The 22,070-nt window shown below is 44.4% G+C and overlaps 1 protein-coding gene across 1 annotated transcript in view; it reads right to left on the bottom strand.

Annotated features, from left to right (window-relative positions):
- Positions 1-21,442, bottom strand: part of SEMA3G (semaphorin 3G) — a 102,714-nt gene extending 81,272 nt beyond the window's left edge. The window contains exon 1 of the mRNA XM_066618501.1: positions 21,230-21,442. Within this exon, the coding sequence (XP_066474598.1) occupies positions 21,230-21,347 (118 nt within the window). The 5' untranslated portion in view covers positions 21,348-21,442. The remainder of the gene's footprint in view (positions 1-21,229) is intronic.
- Positions 21,443-22,070: the final 628 nt, after the last annotated feature.

The raw sequence follows: 22,070 nt of genomic DNA, 5'->3' as shown, positions 1-22,070 counted from the left end.
CTATCCACTCTGTCCATTCCCTGCATAATTTTGTATGTCTCAATCATGTCCCCCCTCAAGCGTCTCTTTTCTAGGCTGAAGAGGCCCAAACGCCGTAGCCTTTCCTCATAAGGAAGGTGCCCCAGCCCCGTAATCATCTTAGTCGCTCTCTTTTGCACCTTTTCCATTTCCATTATGTCTTTTTTGAGATGCGGCGACCAGAACTGGACACAATACTCCAGGTGTGGCCTTACCATAGATTTGTACAACGGCATTATAATACTAGCCGTTTTGTTCTCAATACCCTTCCTAATGATCCCAAGCATAGAATTGGCCTTCTTCACTGCCGCCGCACATTGGGTCGACACTTTCATCGACCTGTCCACCACCACCCCAAGATCTCTCTCCTGATCTGTCACAGACAGCTCAGAACCCATCAGCCTATATCTAAAGTTTTGATTTTTTGCCCCAATGTGCTTGACTTTACACTTACCAACATTGAAGCACATCTGCCATTTTGCTGCCCATTCTGCCAGTCTGGAGAGATCCTTCTGGAGCTCCTCACAATCACTTCTGGTCTTTACCACTCGGAAAAGTTTGGTGTCATCTGCAAACTTAGCCACTTCACTGCTCAACCCTGTCTCCAGGTCATTTATGAAGAGGTTGAAAAGCACCGGACCCAGGACAGATCCTTGGGGCACACCACTTTTCACCTCTCTCCATTGTGAAAATTGCCCATTGACACCCACTCTCTGCTTCCTGGCCTCCAACCAGTTCTCAATCAGTTCTCAACCAGAACTGATTGAGTTGGTTCTGGAGAACCAGTTGGTTCTGGAGAACCAGAATCAGTTCTCCAACCAGTTCTCAATCCATGAGAGGACCTGTCCTCTAATTCCCTGACTGTGGAGTTTTTTCAGTAGCCTTTGGTGAGGGACCGTGTCAAACGCCTTCTGAAAGTCCAGATATATAATGTCCACGGGTTCTCCCAAATCCACATGCCTGTTGACCTTTTCAAAGAATTCTATAAGGTTCTATAAGGTTCTATATGGGTTGCTTGGATTAGCCTAATGGGGCTCTTATCACCTCCTAAAGGTGGTGATGCTAAAATTGCTGAAATGGACTATGCTAGATTGCCTGGGTGGTTGGGAACTGGCCCTTCCTAGGTTCTTACCCTCCTGGTTCTGTTCTCTTAGGCTGGACTGTTTTTGTAACCTCAAGCTAGTTTTTATTAGAGTTTGTGTGTTTGTTTAATTATTTATTGCTCTCACCTAGATCCTGTGTACCAATTTCATGACTCTCTCCCTCTCTCTCGCTCTGGCTCATAAGAACTTTATAGCACTGAAATGAATTTTATTACCAGGATGTCTTTTTCAAGTGGGTTATAACATAGCTTTGTGCTCTTTACGATATGATTGGGCTACATCTCACTCCCAAAGTCTCAAAGCTTGTCTGCATGTCTCATGTTCACTACTCAGAGATCAGCTCCATATAGTGCCTCATCCCCACCATTTACAAATTTGGTCACCATTTTATATCGCTACATCACATGGAATATCTGCATGCCAGAATGTGTGGTGGTGGCATGGTGACAACGCAACCGAAGTGGAAGAACAGCATGCTGAGCAGCATTTGACCTCCCCAGCCCCGCACCCCAGGGCAAAGGTCTGCAATGGTGCCCCCCCACAGGATGCTGCCCCCCCCTTACCTGGAGTGCATGGAGCCTTGAGTGAGTCCCAGACATGTTGGGAAAGCCTCCTGAAGCTTCCCCGCCGTTTTAAACTGCTTCCGGCAAACCAGAAGCACAGTTTTCTACTGTGTCGGGAGCCTCAGGGAGACTTCTGCGTGGTCCCAGAGTTGCGTGAGGTTCTGCACCTGGGGCATTTGCCTTTTCATTTAATGGCAGGTCCACCACTGATGCTGACTATATATCTTCAAGTCCTGTCCTCCCGGCCATCGCATGGAGGACATTTTATACATTCTCTGTATGATAAACAGAAGCCAGGCCTCAAACACTCTCAGAAGTTCTATTCAGGCCATTTAGGAAGGAAATTCTAGTGCTGTACAGCAAACGCTGCTCTGAGTCCAAAGATTAGTTATGGCAGCTTAACTTTTATTGCATGCAAGTAAGTGAAAATGATGATATATCCTTTAACACAGTCTAAACCATGTAATAGGTAGTGGAGGCCAAGAAAAAGGTTGTCTCTAAGGAGACCCTCTTTGTGCTATTTATCCTGTAGATAGATCAAAAATATAATTTGTTTCCTTATTTGAAGAGTCACCTCCAGCTACCACTGACCAGATAGGAAACCACACCAATGAACAGCAATGTCTAGAAAAACACACCTCTCGTAAAAATACCATGATGTATATACGGGAAGCATGCATAGACACATCCTTACTAGCTTACTTGTAGCAAATAGCCAGACATACAAGTTTCTCCCCTTGCAGATTAAACAGTGCTGGGCGCATGTCATCTATTTAACAAACAAATGTTATGGACCTGCTCCGAAGAGGAAGTCACTTCCATACTCTTAAACCATGACTTATGTACTAAGTGAGAAAAATTGAAGATGGTATTAATAAAAAGCAAGTACTTTTCTAAATGAGTTCATAACCTTCATTGGTCTCACAATCCCAGCTGTCTGCATTGTGAGGGACAAGTCATAAATGCAAGAGTTGGAAGTGCATGAGCTGCTGCCTACTCATTTTACATCAAAACCACAGGGTGGGGTGCACCCAAACCATGGCCACAGATCAGTATGAAAATGTGAGGATTTACTTCCATATGTAAGACTGCAGTTTCAGTATTGTCATAACAATTAGCTTCTTTTTAGTGGTCGTATTTGCAGAAAATGGGACTAGTTGATTAAATTTTTTAAAACCCTTATATTCAGATCACTACGTAACATCCTGGCTAAGGGCCTAATCCTATCCAACTTTTCAGCACAGGTGCAACCGCAATGCAGCCCTGGGATAAAGGAACAAATGTTTCCATACCTTGAGGAGGACTCTGTGACTGCCTCCCCACAACAGGATGCAGTGCACACCCCATTGGCACGGCTGCACTGGCACTGGAAAATTGGATAGGATGGGCCCTAAGCCTGCAATCCTATTTTCCTGGGAGTAAGCCCCTTTGAGAACAATGGGCCTTACTTCTGAGTAGAAATGCACAACTATTGCACTAGAGCAGGGGTGTCCAAAGTTTTTGGCAGGAGGGCCACATCAGCTCTCTGACACTGTGTCGGGGGCCAGGGAAAAAAAAGAATTAATTTACATTTAAAATTTGAATAAATTTACATAAGTTTACATAAATATATTAAAGATGAACTTATATGAATGAATGAAGGTCTTGCAATAGCTCAAGGCCTATAAAAAGGCTTTGCGCAAAGTAAGGCTGGCCTTCCCTTTGCTGCTGCCAGTGCATCACAGACGTGAAACAACAAGCAGTGGAGGGAGCCCTCATCCCACAGCTCACGCAAGAGGTCAAACAGTCGCCCTCACGTTGAAAGCAGTTGCGTCTGGCCAGTGCGGGCTCCAACAAATCTCCGGAGGTCCACAGGCTCATTGGAGACTAGGGGCTCCCTGAAGGCCACATTGAGAGGCCTCAAGGGCCACAAGTGGCCCCAGGGCTGGGGTTTGTGCACCCCTGCACTAGAGAATGAACTAGTGATTCAGGAAATCCCCAAATGGAATCTTGCCTAAATCAGGAAACGCACCAAGTCAAGTGTTTTTAAGCAAGCTGCTATATCTCATCTCCAAACTGTAGATTCGAAACAGAGGACACTGATCTACTTTAGTAATTATGTGAAGCGCACTGGACACTAAGAGCACTATATAGTTGCTTATTCTGTTATTTATCAATAATAACAAAATTACTATCAGGAGCCATTGAAATTTTGGCAAAAAGTAGCCATTTCCTTCTAGTCTAATGTTTGTACATAGTAAGACTATTCAGAGCAAGAAGTATCAATGGTCAGTTCAGAAGACCAACTCAGTTCACAAAGAAAGATATCACATACATACTGACATTTAATATATTTCCATCTCAACAACTGTTCTTGCATTAAAAGAAACCAAAGAGTACAATGATACAAATTGCATACTAAAGCCTAGTGAGAGATTAAGCACATTAGCCCCAGTTCCCCATCTCATGAGTAGCCTAACCCTTCTCTCTGAGGATTCTAGTTCCCACTGTCAGGAATAGACACCCAGGTCATAAACCTTCTTCTTATGTGAGAGGCTGATCTCATGGATTCCCAGCATGTACTGCTTGCTGACAGCTGCCACCCTCCTGGTCTAACCCCATTTCTCCTGCTGTGCGTATGGCATCCAGTCTACTTCCTTGCTACCTCAGTACACAAAGAATTATTATTGAAGGGCAATGGACCAGCACAGGGGTCTTGCAGCTGTTTCGTAAGAGAGACAGACCCTTGCCCTTCTTCCTCATTCCCATGGATTCCAACAGAACACACATGCAGGAATGAAGGGCATAAAACAAGAAATAAAAACTCTGATATTAAGGAGAGGAATTTGCAACATAAGCCAGGCTGGGACCCAAACTGCCTCAGCTAGCAGTGCTAAATCCCTGGATACAAACAACCCAGTTTTTTCTAAGAACCATGACAAAGCACAAAGCACTACACTGGAAGAACTAAAAGCAATTAGAAGTGGGCCAAGTTTTAAGAGATGCAAAGCTGGAAGTACAGAAAGCAAACCAACCCCTATGTAACATGTTCTGGTTTTGGTTATCACAACGTTTACACTCCAACAACCTGAAAATTGGTTTGAATAGGATTGTATGAAACTTGTGTATCACATCTTGATCTTCTGGGAAAGACAATTCCAAACTTTGCAGTTGCTTCCCCACACCTCCTCCTACCTTTAGAAAAAAAAAAAGGCAACATAAAATATATATTCCATTTACCTTCTAACTGCATTTTATTGGTGTGTAATACAAAGTTCCTAAAATTCCTCCATATTTTGAAATACATTATAGAACAGAATGGGCTTGCTTTGTGGAAGGAATGACCTTGTTTTTTGCCCTTAAAAATCTTCAAGTGTTGTTCATTCCAGCACAACCTGGAGAGCAGGAGCTTTGATCCAATGGGAAAAAGCTGGAGAGGAGGTTATGCACAGACTGTAGGTAAGCACTCTTGTGCAAAATAAGGAAAATATTTTTAAACCTTCAAAACGTTTGCTAAACATAACTGGGGCAGCGGGGGGGGGAAGACCTGTGTTGCTAGTTATTATTCCTGTCACGGATACTAACACACATTTTTTGCATATGATACATACCAAACATTTGGAAAGGAAGTTACATAGATGTAAGATGGGGACCTAAAAAAGGTTAGCTAGGCACTCTTGTCTACTCCTACAGCTCAAGGGGGTCTCTCAAGCAATACAAGTGCCAAAGTGGCGACTTGAGATGGAACCATCTATTTTTCTATTATTAAACGGAAATAATATTTTCCCATCTCAGAAAAGCTTTGGCACAGTCTCTCAGCCTTTTGTTGTTTCAGAAAACTTCCCTTAGCAAATTCCTCCTTGAGGAGGGAGCTTTTATATTTATGTTAATCTGGCAAGACTTTCCTCCTGCTCAAGTGTTGTTGCCATATAGGAAGAAAGAGATTAATGGTGAAAAGTAGAGGGGGGGAAAGATGCAGGTCAACTGCAACAGTGAGGTTCAGGGACTACGCCTGATTCCCTTCAGAGAGTATGATGATTCAATGAAATCTATTCTCTTGGGGAGCAGAATGATGGATTTTGCAAGATCATGGAGTGCTAAATATTTCTATCACAATCTGCACCATTATAATCAGAGTCTTTTTTGCAGCTATGCACCAGATCTCCAATTCTTGACAGCTCCTTGATCTTCATTACTTAGGTCACATTCAGAAAGGGTTTCTCATGCCTGGAGCCTGTGGCTGTCAAGTTACCACAAATTCCTTCAAATTCTGGAGCAGTAAAGTCTCCATAAAGAAATACTTTAAGGTATATTCCCACACAGTGCTCCACTGCCCGCTTTACAAGAAGACTAGATCTATGCATTTGGACCTGGTTTTTGCCAATTATTCCAACTGTCATGATGAATTGAAACTACAGATATTACTTGCAAATGAAAAAATGGTAAAACCAATGGCGGATTTTTTTATGTGAGATTTTAACCAAACGTAAAATGGAGGGAAATCTTATTTAATCTACATTTATTTCTGTTTTGATGACCTGCTTGAATGTAACTTCTTGTGTAAGCTGCTCAGGCAACTGTTAAGTTCTATGCCTAATAAAGGTCGATTGTGATTGTGATACTTTAAGGTATATGGTACCTACAGTGTAGCAGAAAGGCAGGATATAAATGTCTTAAAATAAAAATGGGTTTGTCTCTCTTTGTTGAATGAATGAATGAATGAATGAATATCTACTGCTAATAGGAATTCCTTGGTGATCCACCAATATAAATCCTAGACAAGATGGGCCTTCCCATGGGAATTCAGGTTACTGTATCTCAAGTAGGGCTTCAGAGTTCAGTTGTATCACATCCACCAATAAGTATACTATATTTGGAACAAGAGATACACGTGCTTCATGGCACAGATGCATTTCATAGTCAACAACAAGATACAGAGTAGAACACTATATATTTTTTTAAGTGCTAGTTAGTGCAGAGGAACTTATAATGGGTGGTTACATGGATGAGGAGAGATGCAAGAGGTTGTGGAACACCAACCATCTGTGGTTTTGTGCTGATCACCACCAGAGCACTGACTCGGTGGCTTCCTGAACTGAAGGGATATTCACAGGCTGATCTATAAAACAGGATTCTATGGCTAAACTGCAAGAAGTTCATAATTCCATCCACTTCCCGGAGAGTTCTATAACCCTTTCTGTTCACGGTCTGCTGTTTCAATAACTATTCTCTGCCTTTTTTGTTAGTCAAAATAATGGTTTCATTCTTCATCACCTAATTTGCCACTAAGTGAAGAGAGCCTGGGCTCTGTGCCGAGAGCTCCTTCATATACAGACAGCACCCCCACCACCCCCACTAACCCACCCAGTCCTGTTGCTGTCAGGTCTCCCCAAACCTCAGCAGCTAAGCAAAGAGCCACTTCTTCCAGCTCGGTGGTGCTGTTGACACATCTCTTCTGTAAAATCTCTACTTGGCTTATGACAAGACCCCATGCTGCCCCTCTCCCTGCCACATTATTGTGTCTCCATGGTACTTTGGGAAAAAGACAGAAACCTGGCTCTGCTTAAACAACCTCTTTTTCATCTCACATAACCACAAACTGATCAGAGTCTGCTGTTGGCATGACAGATGGGTGATTGCCAGAGCAAGGGCCCCACTTAGTCTGGGAAACCATAGTCTAGGCAGGACGGTTGGGAGTATGGGAACTGGTAACCCAACCTCTCCTACCCTGTCACTGCATTCCATCCTCGGGCAATCATTTCTCACTTTTTTCTCTGGAACAGCTCCAAAAAGATTACAGATGCTCTCCTACAATCATCACTGCATGCTAAACAAGACTTCAGGTGCACCCCAAAGGCTCACAAAAGAGGGGGTTCCTTCCTTTCCCGTTCAAAAATTTTTAAACCAAAATACCATATGTACAAACTTCCTTTTAAGTGAAAGAAAGTCCTGGGGGTGAGGGGGAATACAGATATATCTAGTATAAAAATGCTTAACCACATGGCCATGGGAAGTCATGTCTTCATTTCCTAATGTTCAGCATATCTACAAACATGAAGGATGGCATCAGAAAATTGGTCAGCTGGTTTTTCTCACATGTAATAAATCCAATCTAGTGGTCTCCTCCCTGAGGCACTTCACTGTGAGACTGGCTCTTTTTCCCATGGCTCAAGTCAAATCAGCACGTGCTAGGAAAAAGGCAACATGGATGACGCACAGCTCACCCCACCTGGCAGTTTAGCAGGATGCTTGGATCTGCAGAGCCAAGTGCATGGGACAGAGTCTGCCTTGGACCCAGCCCCTTGGCTAGAAGGCTGCTGGCAGTCTCCCTGCCCTCTTCCTCTCCTGTTTCCCAAGATCAGGGAGGTAGTATTCATCATCCAGCCTGTGCTCATCTCCCTTCTCCTGCTTTGCCTTCTTCTTGCTTCATTCCTCTCTCTCCTGCCCCTCCTAGTCCTCCCCCCTTCTGGCTGTTCTCTGGCTTTCTTCTGCCCCTCCTGCCACCCTCTCTTCTCTTTCCTTCCTTTTATCATCCCTATCCTACTGGATCAGCTTATTTTGAAGACCAATACCAGGTGCCCAGGGCTCCTCATGGCCGATCCCTATCTACTTAGGAGCTAGCAACCTTTGACACACCAGAGATTTGGGGGACCAAAATACAGGTGCACGCGGGCAGGTCACAATTCTAAAGAGATTAGGAAGAGGCCAGAGAAGAATGAAAACAAGAGGCAAGGAAATGCGGTTTTCCAACACAACTCAGTTGTTCAGGCTACTCCAATCAGCTCACAATAGTCATGATGTATGTGGGGTAATTATTTCAAGTTCTCTGGTGCTCTAGCCCTTCCTACTGCCTTTCCTATTCTGTCCCCCCTCTTTTTCCAAGCTGAAAGCTGAAAGAGAAGGAACAAAAGAGGCATGTGGGCACTCCTCAGCTAATTTGCTGCCTCAGGCGACCTCTTCAGTTGGCCTCATGGATGGGCCATTCCTGATTAGAAATTATTAGGAGTACTGTACTAATCACTTTCACCCTAAGTGTACAGAGGTCATGCTCTACCCAAAAATATTCCAGATTTTTTTCAGTCTTTCCAACTGAACATGGATGAAAAATCTCTTTTCTGCGTATGCACAAGCTCTGAGGTCTCCCTATCTCAACCAGAAAGCTTTGAACATGGAACTACATAGCCTTTGCAGGGGACTTTTGACTTAGTATCTTCATGCCACAAGCTCAGTTGAGAAGAACAGGGAAAACAGTGTGCTCACTGGGACACACAGTTTATCACAGCTTAGCAGCATCTGCACATAGCAATCACAAACTTAACTCAAGACTCCAGCTACAGCCATTCAAGCACTGCAACTACTCTGCTTTTCCAGCTGCTTGATTTAATTTTTTGCCAGCAACAGAGCTCTTAATTCCCCAATGTTGCAAAGGCATACTTGGACAGCAAATTAAATGTGGAGCAATTTTTTTTAATGTGGGGAGAACTTTTTTGCTTCCTAATTTAGGGACTTAAAAATTGATCAATATTGCATACAGCAAGGAACTTTTACTGTTTGAACAGGGATGATATTTTCAAAACCTTATTTTTATTTCTGTGTCCAGCAAAGGCTATTGTATACTCTAGTTGCCTCTCCCTTTCTGTGGGAAAAATCTTGGCAGTGCCTGCCACAATTCGCTCCACAGCAGATAAATGTCAACGAGCACTGAGATTCTTTATCAGAACACCACTCAACAGCAGCCAGGGAACACACTCCAATTACCAGCAGAGGAATGGGCTACAGTTGCTTTGCTTATACTGACAGGACTGCACAGGCCTGCCTTCGCTACCTTCCCTCGCATCAGAGAAATTCTTGCAGGTTTTAAGGAAAAAGGTGTGAAACTGTAGGCGTTGGAAAGATAATCCTAACTTGTCTTCTTCATTAGCTGCTCAAATGTTGCAAAAACAGGAATCTGCATGACCCGAGAGCTCTCCAAATAAGAGAAAAACTGCTCTGGACAGGAACTGGCCTGATACACCATGGTCGTATGGAACGGAATACAATATTTTAAAGCATCAGGGGAATTTCATTAGCCACCCAGAGACATAGTATTGTAAGGCTGAGGGACACCATCTTTTCTGTTGGAGCCCACTGTACTAAGACAGGGATCCTTCACATATCTAAAGGTGGCATACACAGCTCCATAACACCACTTTGTGGTAAATAAGACAAAGTTACAGAGGTTGTACATACCATTCAAGGAGTGTGTGCCCTTCCCCCACTTCAGGAATGACTATTAAAATTGCTCTACCCAGATCCCATTTTTAAAGAAAACAAAAACCTGGCTAAGCAGCTATGTTTCTTGAATTTATAGAAGAAACATTACAAAGGCCTGTGAAACTGAGGGTCAGAAAAAACATTTTCCAAAATTTATGGTGGTTTTATACGAATCTGGGGTGCTGATTCCAAATATGGCATCAGTTTTGCCCTATCATGTCTACTTTCAGATATATGGCATAGCTTTGTTACTGAATGGCTTGAGTAGCTTCCTCATGTGGAAGCCATGGCATAGATCTGATCTTGGACTAGTTACCTATCCTTTAGTTCAGGGGTGTCAAACAAAAGGCCCGGGGGCCAGATGCTGCCCCCAGAAGCTTTTTATCCGGCCCTCAGGCTCTCAGTTACTGAGTAGTGCTGAGGTGTTACTGCTGAAACAGCAGCCCACATGAAAATTGGGCTTTCTCACATCTTGAAATATAATCAAGATTTGTATATTTTCTCTTCTGTCATTTGCAGCTAACGAATTTCTTTGTGAGAACAAAGTGCTGATTTCTGGCCATCAGCTGCTTAATGATGTCACTTTCTGCTTAATGATGTCACTTCCGGCCCTCAGCAGGCACCCTGAACACTAACTTTGGCCCTCTCTATGAAACGAGTTTGACACCCCTGCTTTAGTCAAACCCACCTTACAGAGTCATTGTGAGGATAGAAAGGGGGTGGAGGGAGAAAGTCGGTGTGACATCCTGAGCTCTGTAAGAGAGCTAAATACACAATAGAATTTGAATGTATTTGAGTCAGGGTTAGTCCTAGCATGAGATGAGGTGGCTACCTCAGGCAGCAGATTTTGGCCACCATTAAAAGGGCGGAAAAAAAATCACTCTCTCACACTCCCTATCCAGAATTCAAACAACAAGTATGGTGCACTGAAGTGTAACAAGAGGAAAAGAACACAAATAACTGCACTTGATTACAACTGCAGGGAGCTCAGCCTCCACCTGGTGCTGCAGAATTATTGGATGGCAGTGTCCATGACCAACTCTCTACTAGGAGTAAACATGTGATCTAGGTAGGCTTCTTACCAGAGTGAGGCAGCATTCCAGCAGAAAACATCACCTTTCCTTTGGGAGCAAAAGAGTCTACAATGTGAGGAGGGTTGAGCAAGTGTCTCTTGAAGCAGGAACTCCCTTAGATGGTGGAGTTTCCCCAAACAAATAAGGAGCTTTGGTGCCACGTGTAAATCAAAGATTCTTTTTAAAGCCATTATCAGGGTAAGCTTACTATTTCTTTCTGTGTACCTACATATTAAGAAACAATGCAAACAGGAAGCAACAAGTCTTAGGAAATGGAAAGCACTATTCAGAGATGCTCTCAAAACCTCTGCGGGGTGGGGAAAGATTATACCTCTCTCACATTAATCTAATTTTGGCCATTCACACTTTTGACTGATTTGGCACATCACACTGCTGCACAGCCAGCACATGCTCTTTCAAGACTGTACTCTTCCTTCATACTCCATTCAATTATAACCTCCCAACAAGGAACTCCTAACCTATTTCCCCATTTTTTTGCCACTTCCTTTATTCACAAGCTGCCTCCCCACACATATAGCCTGGACAGTAAGGTTCTATTGCTCCTGACTTTTATTCCTGGTTCTCTCTCCAGTATCACAGTATTGCTAAGTGATCACAGCTTTTATGTGCTGCCTACTCATATAAAAGTACAGATGATAACATGACACTATATTTTGAAATGGGGATGGGCAACCTCAAATATGCCAAAATAATGAGTCAATTTCTCAGATGACACAATCAGCTTGCAAAATAATATCTGTTCACTTGTGTTGGGGTTCTGAATGATGTTCACAAGGAACACAACATAAATGTTACTTTATGCTGGACAAAGCTCAAATGATGGAGTGCGGAAGCTTTCAAGTCACACAGGACACTTATCAAGTGGAAAGGAGAAAAATACAGGTCCAGCCATGTTATACAAAGATTTTTTAATACAAGGATTTGATTCAACACAAATGGCCCCTGCAAATGAGAAGGAATGGGCTGATCGCTGGAGAAGGGAAAAAATGCACCCCTTTAAAATCACAGTTTAAAAAACTGTTTTATACTGTTGCAGAGAGACAGTCATGCAAGTGTTTGTGGTATACCCTAAGTATCCACAGATTTTTGTATCTCAAAGCTGATGAGAAGGGCCTTTTAAATTAAAGAAAAACAGTCTAATAATGCCAGAGAGGGCAGCTGGCTGACAATCCATCAATCATTCTCTCTGCAGGCTTCACTCCTCTCTTCCCCCTGAGCACATGAACAAAGGCTAAATGGCAGTGATTATCACCTTATCTGTTCTTTCCCCCTTGCTAGGGCTCCTAGTGAAGGGAGGGATTGCTTCCTCCTAGTGAAGCCTAAGCTCCTGGAGAAAGACTGATTGTCTCTGTGTGCATTACAAAGGTCAGCAAGACTGTTTTTAAATCACCAGAACAAAGATTTGTTTTTTAAATTGATTTGCTATAGTGCTAGTTTTTTGCTATCCATGTGAGTTCTTGGAAGGGAACTCTCACTAATAATTAGACTCAACCTGTATATAATTCCTATAGAGGGGAGAGAATCAAGCAGCTGTTGATGTCAGCGTATGGAGTGTAGGCAGGGAAGCAAGGTCAGAGGCTAAAGGTGACAGCCAAGTCCAAAGAGCGGGGCGAGGTCAGCAGGTCAAAGTAGCAACTAAGGAACTGGGAAGCAAGGCTAGAGATTAGAAGACTCCACAGTCCTCTTATGGCAGGTCCTCTTATGGATTAAGAATTGGTTGAGGACCAGGAAACAGAGAATGGGTATCAATGGGCAATTTTCACAAAGGAGAGAGGTGAAAAGCAGTGTGCCCCAAGGATTTGTCCTGGGACTGGTGCTTTTCAATCTATTCATAAATAACCTGGACTTGAGGATAAGCAGCAAGGTGGCCAGACTTGTGGATGACATTAAACTCTTCTGGGTGGTAAAGTCCAAAAGGGATTGTGAAGAGCTCCAAAAAGGATCTCTTCAAACTGGGGAAATGAGCAGCAAAATGGCAGATGCACTTCAAGGTAAGTGTAAAGTAATGAACATTGAGGCAAGAAATCAAAATTTCACATAAACACTAATGGGTTCTGAGCTGTCTGTGATGGATCAGGAGAGAGATCTTGGGATAGTGGTAGCTTCTTTAGGTGGCAAGCCCAGATGGTCTTTCTTCTGTTGACCTTGAAGCTCAGTCCATGTTCAATGTTGCTGCTGATCCAGATAATAGAAGCAGACTCTGGTCTGCAACAGATGCTTAGCTGGGAGAGGGACTAGATCCCCCAAGTGCCTGTACTCTGTGGTGGGGTCATCTGCAGGGAGAGTGGCTCCCCAGGGACTGTCGTTCCCAGCAAATGGTGTTAGGAAACTGTGTTAGGCCCCCTAAACCCTGTGTTAGGGGGCCTGATCCCCTTACCACGGGAGGCTTCACTGACACTCTTGTTTAACTGGGACCTGACAGTTGCTTACTACAAACACTGAAAGATTCATTAAAAAAAAAATTCAAACGAATTATATCTGCAACAGTCCTGGCCATTCTCTATTGGGGTGGGGAGCTGCAAGTCTGACCGTGAGAGTCCTACTTAAAAAATAAATGACAGCATGAAAGGATGAACTGTTTAAAAATAAACTACAAAGGACAGGAAGGTGAGCAAGAGACTTCAGTGTGTTGAGGGAGAAAGGCAAGGATGTTTTGGTCTTCCTTCTTTGAAACAACAAAAACAAAGGAGGTCATCCTGAATGTGAAATGCAATAAACACTCATCTACCTGCATAATCTCCAGATACAACCATCCACCATCTGCTCAGTGTGGGGTCCAATGCACAACATCCCATACCATGTCTCTGGAAAGACTCAGCACTTAGCTGGAATTTTCCAGGCATTTATGGTCCCATGTGACAGGTGCTATGTAAGTGTTCTAATGAATCTTGCGGAGAGGCTTGTGGAAGAGCCACCCAGTGGTCTATGTGCTAAGGTCCCCTTCCTCTGAAAAGAAAAGTTGGGAGGATGTAATGCTAGGATGCATTTCAAGAGAAAAATGTATTGTATCACTATAATGTGAAATTTAAATGTCCTCCACTGAAAAATTTACATCATGCTTAAGACACCATATTCTTCTCTCTCTTCAATGCTTTCTGCAGGCAACAACAGGAGAACTCAAGCAAAGAAGGAAGGCTAGCAAAGAACAGAGGCTATGGAGAGGGGTAAGAAAGTCAGATCAATGCATCAACTCACATCACAAGAGAACACTATATATCATGTGAAACAAGATGCTCCATGTTAGAGGTGTCTGCAAGAAACAACTTTAATAAAATAATCCAGAGAACTTAAGCAACAAACAAGCCAAGTCATAAACAGGAGAAACCAAAACAGAACTCTGCCCAGTGGTCTTTGGTCTGCTCTGGGTAGAGTTGTGTTGCATTCTCACTGATAAAAACACACTTGTCAGCAAGAATATGCCCCAGAGATGTGCTTTTCACATTAAAAGATGAACAAGGTCAGTAACCTGAAAGGGTTAGTGGTTCTGGGAAGCATTCTGCAACCCACCAGAAACTGAGTTGTGACCCACAATTTGAGAAACACTTCTCTACATCCTTTATTCAAATAAGCCTGGCAGTAGACAACCAATCAATTAGAACAGGTCACATATTGTTATGATATTGTGTATCTTTAGCAGTTATTGCTATTCCTGTTATTATAGAGATGACTGGTTATAGGGGGGAAAGCACACTAGAGGTCAAAACACAGATACTGTATTTTGGTTGAGACTCCACATAGCTGTAGTAACTTTGGAATCTGCTTCCTAGTAAAGCAGATCACCTGCTTTACTAAACATTTACTAAACGGGTTCAAGTCTTACCACAGACATTAAGGGCGCAATCCTAACCCCTTATGTCAGCACTTTCCAGCACTGGCATAGCGGTGCCAATGGGACATATGCTGCATCCTGCAGTTGGGTGTCACTCATGGAGGCCTCCTCAAAGTAAGGAAAGGTTTGTTCCCTTATCTCAGAGCTGCATTGCCCTTATGTCAGTGCTGGAAAGCACTGACATAAGGGGTTAGGATTGCGCCCTGTGAGTGATTTGCAGCAGCTACCCTGCCACTGAAGTAATGTTTGAATCCAAATTGAGTCTTTGGCATAAGAAAAGATAGATATTGGATATTTTCAAGGGCTAGACTGAAAGAAGAACGGTCCTTGCTATGACCTGCTAAAAATCCCTACGTTACAATTTGATTTTTAAATATAAGTTCTTTTAACATCTGTCCAAAAGTGTACCTGTGGAATACCTGTGATTTGTATGGCAGCCTGTGAATGCTCACAGAAACAATAATAGGAGCTGTTACTGAAAACAGGACCACAAATGACTGCAACAATCAAGACACTTGGAGCAATGCCTAAGAATGTGAATGAGTAGCTCAAGATAATAATGGGTGTGGAATTCCAAAGGGGTTACAGCCAACTTATACAGTACACACAAAAAGAGTCTTATGTTTAAGGTGCTATAAGACTCTTTAGTGTGTGTGAAAACCAGACTTCTGCACAAGAAAGTGCCTGATGGAGAGAGGACATTCCAAAGCAACATAACGGAACCCACTAGTGTCCTGCTGCCAGTTCATGGCCTGCATTTGCTGAAAATTAAATAAAAATGTTAAAATTTGGCTTTTTACATGAGAATGGGTAGGCCACATCTGCACCTCCTGCAGCTGCTCAAATAGGAAGCAGACAGGAGGCAGCCACATGACACACTGTGCCCCTGAAATCAGGAATGGTACGGCCTCCAAGAATCCTGCCTCCACACCACTCTAGATCAAGGGTGTCCAAAGTTTTTGGCAGGAGGGCCACATTGTCTCTCTGACACTGTGTCAGGGGCCCGGGGGGGGGGGGAGAATTAATTTACATTTAAAATTTGAATAAATTTACATAAGTTTACATAAATGAATATATTAAAGATGCTTATATGAATGAATGAAGATCTTACAATAGCTCAAGGCCTATAAAAGGCTTTGCACAAAGCAAGGCTGGCTTTTCCTTTGCCGCTGCTACTGCATCACAGACGTGAAACAACAAGCAGTGGAGGGAGACCTCATCCACAGCTCACGTGAGACGTCAAACAGTTGCCCTCATGCTGAGAGCAGTTGCGTCAGGCCAGTGCAGGCTCCAACAAATCTCCAGAGGGCCAGAGGCTCATTGGAGTCTGAGGGCTCCCTGAGGGCCGCATTGAGAGGCCTCGAGGGCCGCAAGTGGCCCCAGGGCTGGGGTTTGGGCACCCCTGCTCTAGACCCATATAGCCTGCACACAGCCAAATAACAGACCAGCACAACTATTAATTCCATTTGAATTCCCATCTCCCTGCCCAAACATGGATCAGGTTTTCAAAAATAAAAAGTACTGCTTTGGACTATGGCTGAAACAGATTTGGGCCACAATCCTAAGCACACTTACCTGAGAGTAAGCCGCATTGACTATAATGGGATTTACTTCTGAGAAGACATGCATAGGATTGGGCTCTTGGAGAACATTTGCAAGCCAGTTCCTCTAGTCTGAATCTCCTTGCAAATATTCAGAGCAATATCCTTCACATTATACAAGCCTCCCTACTGTGAATGCTCTCTGGCTTGAAGACCAAGGTATCATAATTCTGAAACTTGCAAATTAATTCTTGCACTATTGCCTTACACTTTGTAACAAGACTTATTTTGCTTTCCTTCTATGAAGAGGCAAATGGCAGTGACAGCACAGTCCTTACAGGATAACTCCACCGAGGAATCTGTGTAAAGGCATTACTTTTTCCACTTCTGAAGCTTGTTAACTACTACAACCCATCAGGCTGGGACTTAGCCAGTACCACATCTGTCCTCTGATGGAAATCCACAAGAGCATTCATTCTGAGCCAGGACAAAACCCACTCTTCTGTTTTGCGTTTCCTGCCTTCTCCTCAAGGCAGATTCCCCCCCCCCCCTTTCCTCAGCCTGTTTCAGGTTTAGGAGACTTTGTTTGCTGGCCATATACTCTCATTTTGCATGCATTTGGATCTTGGAGCAAGGAAGAGAGTCTCCAGTTAGAAGGTGACTTTTTTTGGTTTAAATATATGCAGCTGTTGCTTTAAGCTGTAGCAATATCTTTGGGATGTCATTCTCCAAATTACTCACAAACATGGGCCCCTATACATAGTCCCATGAGATTCAGTGTGGATTTTGCTATTGGCTTCCGTAGGAGCTTGCCAACAAAACAAAGAAAGAGTTTCACCCCTCTGCTAGGACTCAAGCCCAAAATGTGGTCTTTGGTTTTTGCGTTTTGCACTCTTAGCTCCCATTTCTACTTCAAGAAGCTGAGATGCTGAAATTCCCAAGGCAAAAATTGTGCCTGTGGCATCTTTGGCCCAAGGATCTCCATTCTGAGAGCCAGGGTGGTGTAGTGGTCTGGGAACTGGACTTAGACCTAGAAATTCCAGGTTCAATTCTCCCCTTAGCTACGAAGCTTCCTGGGTGACCTTGGGCCAGTCACTTTCTTTCAGCCTCACCTACCTCACAGGATTGTTGTGAGGACAAAAGGAGGGGAGCAGCCATGTATACTGCCCTGAGCTCTTTGGAGGAAGGGCGGTATAAAAATGTGAAAAAATAAATTCTCTGGACAGAATTATATGGCCCCTGGCCGTGATACTGACATCAAAGTGACTCTGTGACAAAAGTTGTCCAAACTACATTTCTAAAACTTCCAAGCTGTACTCTTCCTTACTGGAAGCCTGCCAAGCTTGTGGTGTCAGGAAGCACCGGGAATTCCTGTCCATTAGTTCAAAACATAACTCAGACTTTGTGTCCAAAATGGATAAAAACAGTCAACATATTATTACACATACAAAAGGCAGATTGCAAGAGGAAAGAAATGTTGATTTTCAACATAAATAAGTAAATAGTGGTCTTCCATTCTACTCATTTATTGAGGAAGGGGCAGCAACACAGTGTTTGCCCATGAGAGTTTTCAGAGTGAAATTCTAATAAGCAATGGCAGAGCTTCATAAACCCTGCTACAAATATATAATATGCTGACTTTAAGGCTGCATCTGTGTCCTGGCTCCTGTTTATATGCTCAGAGCCAGTCATCATTCATACAAGTCTCTGACACTTGTCAAGTGACAGTAACAGAATTAAAAGCTACAGCAAACCAAGATCCCCAAAGCTGAAAATCCAAAATTTTCATAACTCTGCCAACTAGTCATTGTTCTATGCCCCAAATACTGATACTCTGGATGTGGCAGAAATCATTATTTGGGGTAATGGAGATGTTCAGCTAAGTGGGAGAATATTTCTTGCAATCCTTTGATCTGACAGTTCACATAACACTCCAGTACTACACTGGTGAGGAGTCACAGCATGCAACAGTGCAGAGTAGGCTTTCAAAATATGCATGTCCTTTAGCCATTCCTAGACACAGAAGCTCTGTCTCTGCTGCCTTGACAAGTAGAATCAAGCTCATTAACTCATAATGAGAACAAAAGGGCAACAGCAGCCAAACTAAGGCCACATGTAGTGTAAGCCTTGGCTGAGCTGCTACTCAAAGAGTTCAGAGAACCTTAAAAGCAACTGGGACACCTGAGACATTCCTGCTTGTTCCTAATGCCACCTGTTTTGAGATAAAATATCCCAACCTATCAGGTCAAAGAAAACAGAGCCTTGACAGCTGAAACAAAACAGGCCAGAATGGTTACAACTTTCTCCTGGGAACATACAGCAGGAGGAGCTATGCTGCTCAGTGTCAAGAGAACAGGCTTTACATACAGAAGGTGCCAGGTTCAGTCCGACTGCATTTCCCATTAAGGAAGATCTCTCATAGGAAGGTCTCTGCCAAAGACAATGGAGAGCCTTTGGTAGGTGGACCAACAGCCTGATTCTGCACAAGGTACTGTCATAAAGGATCTATTGTCATGAACTGTGTTTAATATTGCTTGATGACAGACTGCACTGCCATACGTGTAGGTAAGAGCTCTCATAAAGGGGCTATATACAAGGCTGCAACTGTGCAACCTGCATCAGCTTCGTAAACAGTCCACACCATTTTGCACCAGTGGTAATGCCACATGAGTGTTGTCCAGTGACAAGGCCACCAGTGAAATAACTCACTCCTGAAGCTCTGGCAGGGGGCCATCTTTATGCCCTTTGTGCAGTGACATGAACAATACAGATGTGCTTAAGTTGAAATTAGATATAACCTTAAAAATTGCTTTGAATCTGTGCCTGGGATCCACAATACATACATTTTATCATTTGCAAATTTATAGCCTGCTTTATCTCCCTCACTGCATACCAAGTGGCATACAAATTTAACCAAAGGAAGCCTAACAATGTAGTGGGGACTGATCAGGAGCAGGAGCTATTTTCTTGTTGCAAATACACTGTACATCTCCCTCCCCCCTCCCAGCTATTTGCTGAAAATACTGTATTAGCTTGAAGAAGATTTTCTGTGGTGAAAAGTGTTAAATCCAGACTGTGGTCCTGATTTGTATCGGGCCCTGATGGTTACTCTTAGTTAAATTAAGTACATTGGGAATTTCATGCACAGGTGGGATTCAAAGGTGTTTAAAATTGTTTAGCTTGGTTCTCATGCATATGATACAAAATTCAGGGATGCATGTTATACCTTTGAAGGTGAACTATTGACATCTCTTCCACTGCACCGATGCTGCATATTGGTATAACACAGAGAAGTGAAGAAAAAAAAAATGCAGCATAGAAATTACACATCAACTTAGAATTTGAGGGTTGCCAACTTTTTAACTGATCCCGGTAGCCCTGTCTTTATAGAAGCACTCCCACAGGTGTTAGCAACTGCTAACGTTTATCTCCATGTGGCAAAACGCTTCACCAGCGGATTCCTACATATCACGTAGCTGCTGAATGTGCAAGACAAAACCAGGCAGATTTTTCTTTCTAGTCAATGGGCAGCCCCAGTGGATTTGTATACACTTTTAATTTGGTGTCTCATAGGTACAGTATGCTGTAGTATACGTATGTAGTAAGTGAATGCACGCTTGCAAGCACAGTGAGAGACATTGCACACAGGGGGAAAAATTAATTCTGACAAGGAAGGCTACTTGCAAAACCCTCTCTCAAGTCCCTTGTGATTTGCTCTACCTACACTACTTTATTCTCACCACTCTTGCATTCTTAATTCCTAAAACGTGCACACTCTTTCACAAGCCCAACCAAGTTCTCATTCCTGCCAAGATCTCCTTCTGCCAACCCACTTCCTACCCCTTTTTTTACTGTACTCCAAGGATAAGTCCCGATCATGGTTGCCACAGTATATGGAGTCTGTCACATCCCACCTCTTTTAAGAATTTGGTGTCAGTTCAAAGAATGTGAGATTTGAGAGCACACAAGCACCTAGCAAAGAGAGAGCTGGAGGGCACCCCAGCCTGAAACTCACCAAACACTGCTAATGTGTCCCAAAAGATAACATGTTCATCATACATGATATGTATCCAACTAGCACCTCTGAGCCCTTCTTGCATGTTTGTGCAGCAGGTGAATGTACGGGGGGGGGGCTCACAGAAGTGGGCCAATGTTTGATAAGGCTGATGCATATTCTGGCCAAGGCAGCAATACTCTCAGTATAGAACAGGTAAGCAAAGAAGGATGGAAGCCCTACAGGGGGCGACTGACAGCCCAATCCTACCCACAATTTCCTGGCAGTAAGCCCCACTGACTCTAATGGGACTTACTTCTGAGTAGATCTGCCCAGGATTGGGCTCTGACTTGGCCAGGGGAGACCCATGACTCAAAACTGAACATAAGAACAGCCCCACTGGATCAGGCCATAGGCCCATCTAGTCCAGCTTCCTGTATCTCACAGCGGCCCACCAAATGCCCCAGGGAGCACACAAGACAGCAAGAGACCTCATCCTGGTGCCCTCCCTTGCATCTGGCATTCTGACATAACCCATTTCTAAAATCAGGAGGTTGCACATACACATCATGGCGTGTAACCCATAATGGATTTTTCCTCCAGAAACTTGTCCAATCCCCTTTTAAAGGCATCCAGGCCAGATGCCGTCACCACATCCTGTGGCAAGGCGTTCCACAGACCAACCACACGCTGACCAAACCCTTCCCTGGGCTCAGTCAGTGCTCCTGGGTAAGTGGCACTGGCTTGGCCTCAGCCCTGCAAAATGGGTACATGAAAGCCCTACGGCAAGGGCAGGGAGGGAGAGCAGGACTTCAAGGAGTGCAGCTCCCACTGAAAGAGAGCAGCAGCACTTACCTCTATAGGAGAGGCGAAGGCGGGGCACGCTGCCTTTGGTGCCGCCGCAGGTGGCCAAGAGAGTCCACAGGAACCAGCCCCGAGCCGCCCAGCCGGCAGAGCCGCCTCCGCGCCGCATGGTCGCTCCAGCCTCCCTCGGGCAGCGCTCGCTCCCACTGCCGGTGCTCCGGCCAGAGCCCTCCTCTCCTGCTCCTGCCCGCTCAGTGGGGGGCTGCCGGGAATCCCAGCTGGCCAGGGGAGGCGCGCGCACCCAGCCCGTTTGCCCCCCTCTCCGCTGCCCAAGGCTGAGGCGCTCCGCCGCAAAGTTTCCTTCAGGGGCGGCTCCACCCAGCTTCCCGCCAGGAGACTGTCACAGCCCAGCCCAGCCCAGCCCGCCTTCCCGGCAGCTGCACGCGCCGAGCTGCCCACTGCGGGCTGCCAGGGAACGAGCCACCCTCTGGGAAGCAGCGCGCGTGCTTCAGCCCTCTCCCGCTCTGCCTGCTGCTTCTGGCTCCCTGCTGTGCCACGCACTGCCTTCCAGCCACGCTCAAGGGGGGTGGGTCGTAGGTGAACTTTGGTCGCAGGCTTTGCTCCACGCAAGAGGCTGCCAGGCAGATGTCCTGGAACATCACTCCATGAACCTCTCTCTCTCTGCCTGCAACAGCTTGTCCGTCCCAAAGACCTGTTGCCTCCCTCCTCCTCCCTCCTCCCCCCCTTTTAAACTAAGCCAAATGAAAAGAGTCCAGCAGTGTCCCTTCGGGACTCCTCCCTGCCAAATGTCCATTTGGATTGCCCCACACCTGCTCCCCTCGGTCTCTTGAAAGGCAGTGGATCTCAAACACACCCTACACTGGCGCCAGTC

The sequence above is a fragment of the Tiliqua scincoides genome, chromosome 2, assembly GCF_035046505.1.
Source record: "Tiliqua scincoides isolate rTilSci1 chromosome 2, rTilSci1.hap2, whole genome shotgun sequence".
NCBI classification, from domain to species: domain Eukaryota; kingdom Metazoa; phylum Chordata; class Lepidosauria; order Squamata; family Scincidae; genus Tiliqua; species Tiliqua scincoides.
Note: the sequence above shows the minus strand (reverse complement) of the source record. Positions and strands in the feature narration are given on the sequence as shown.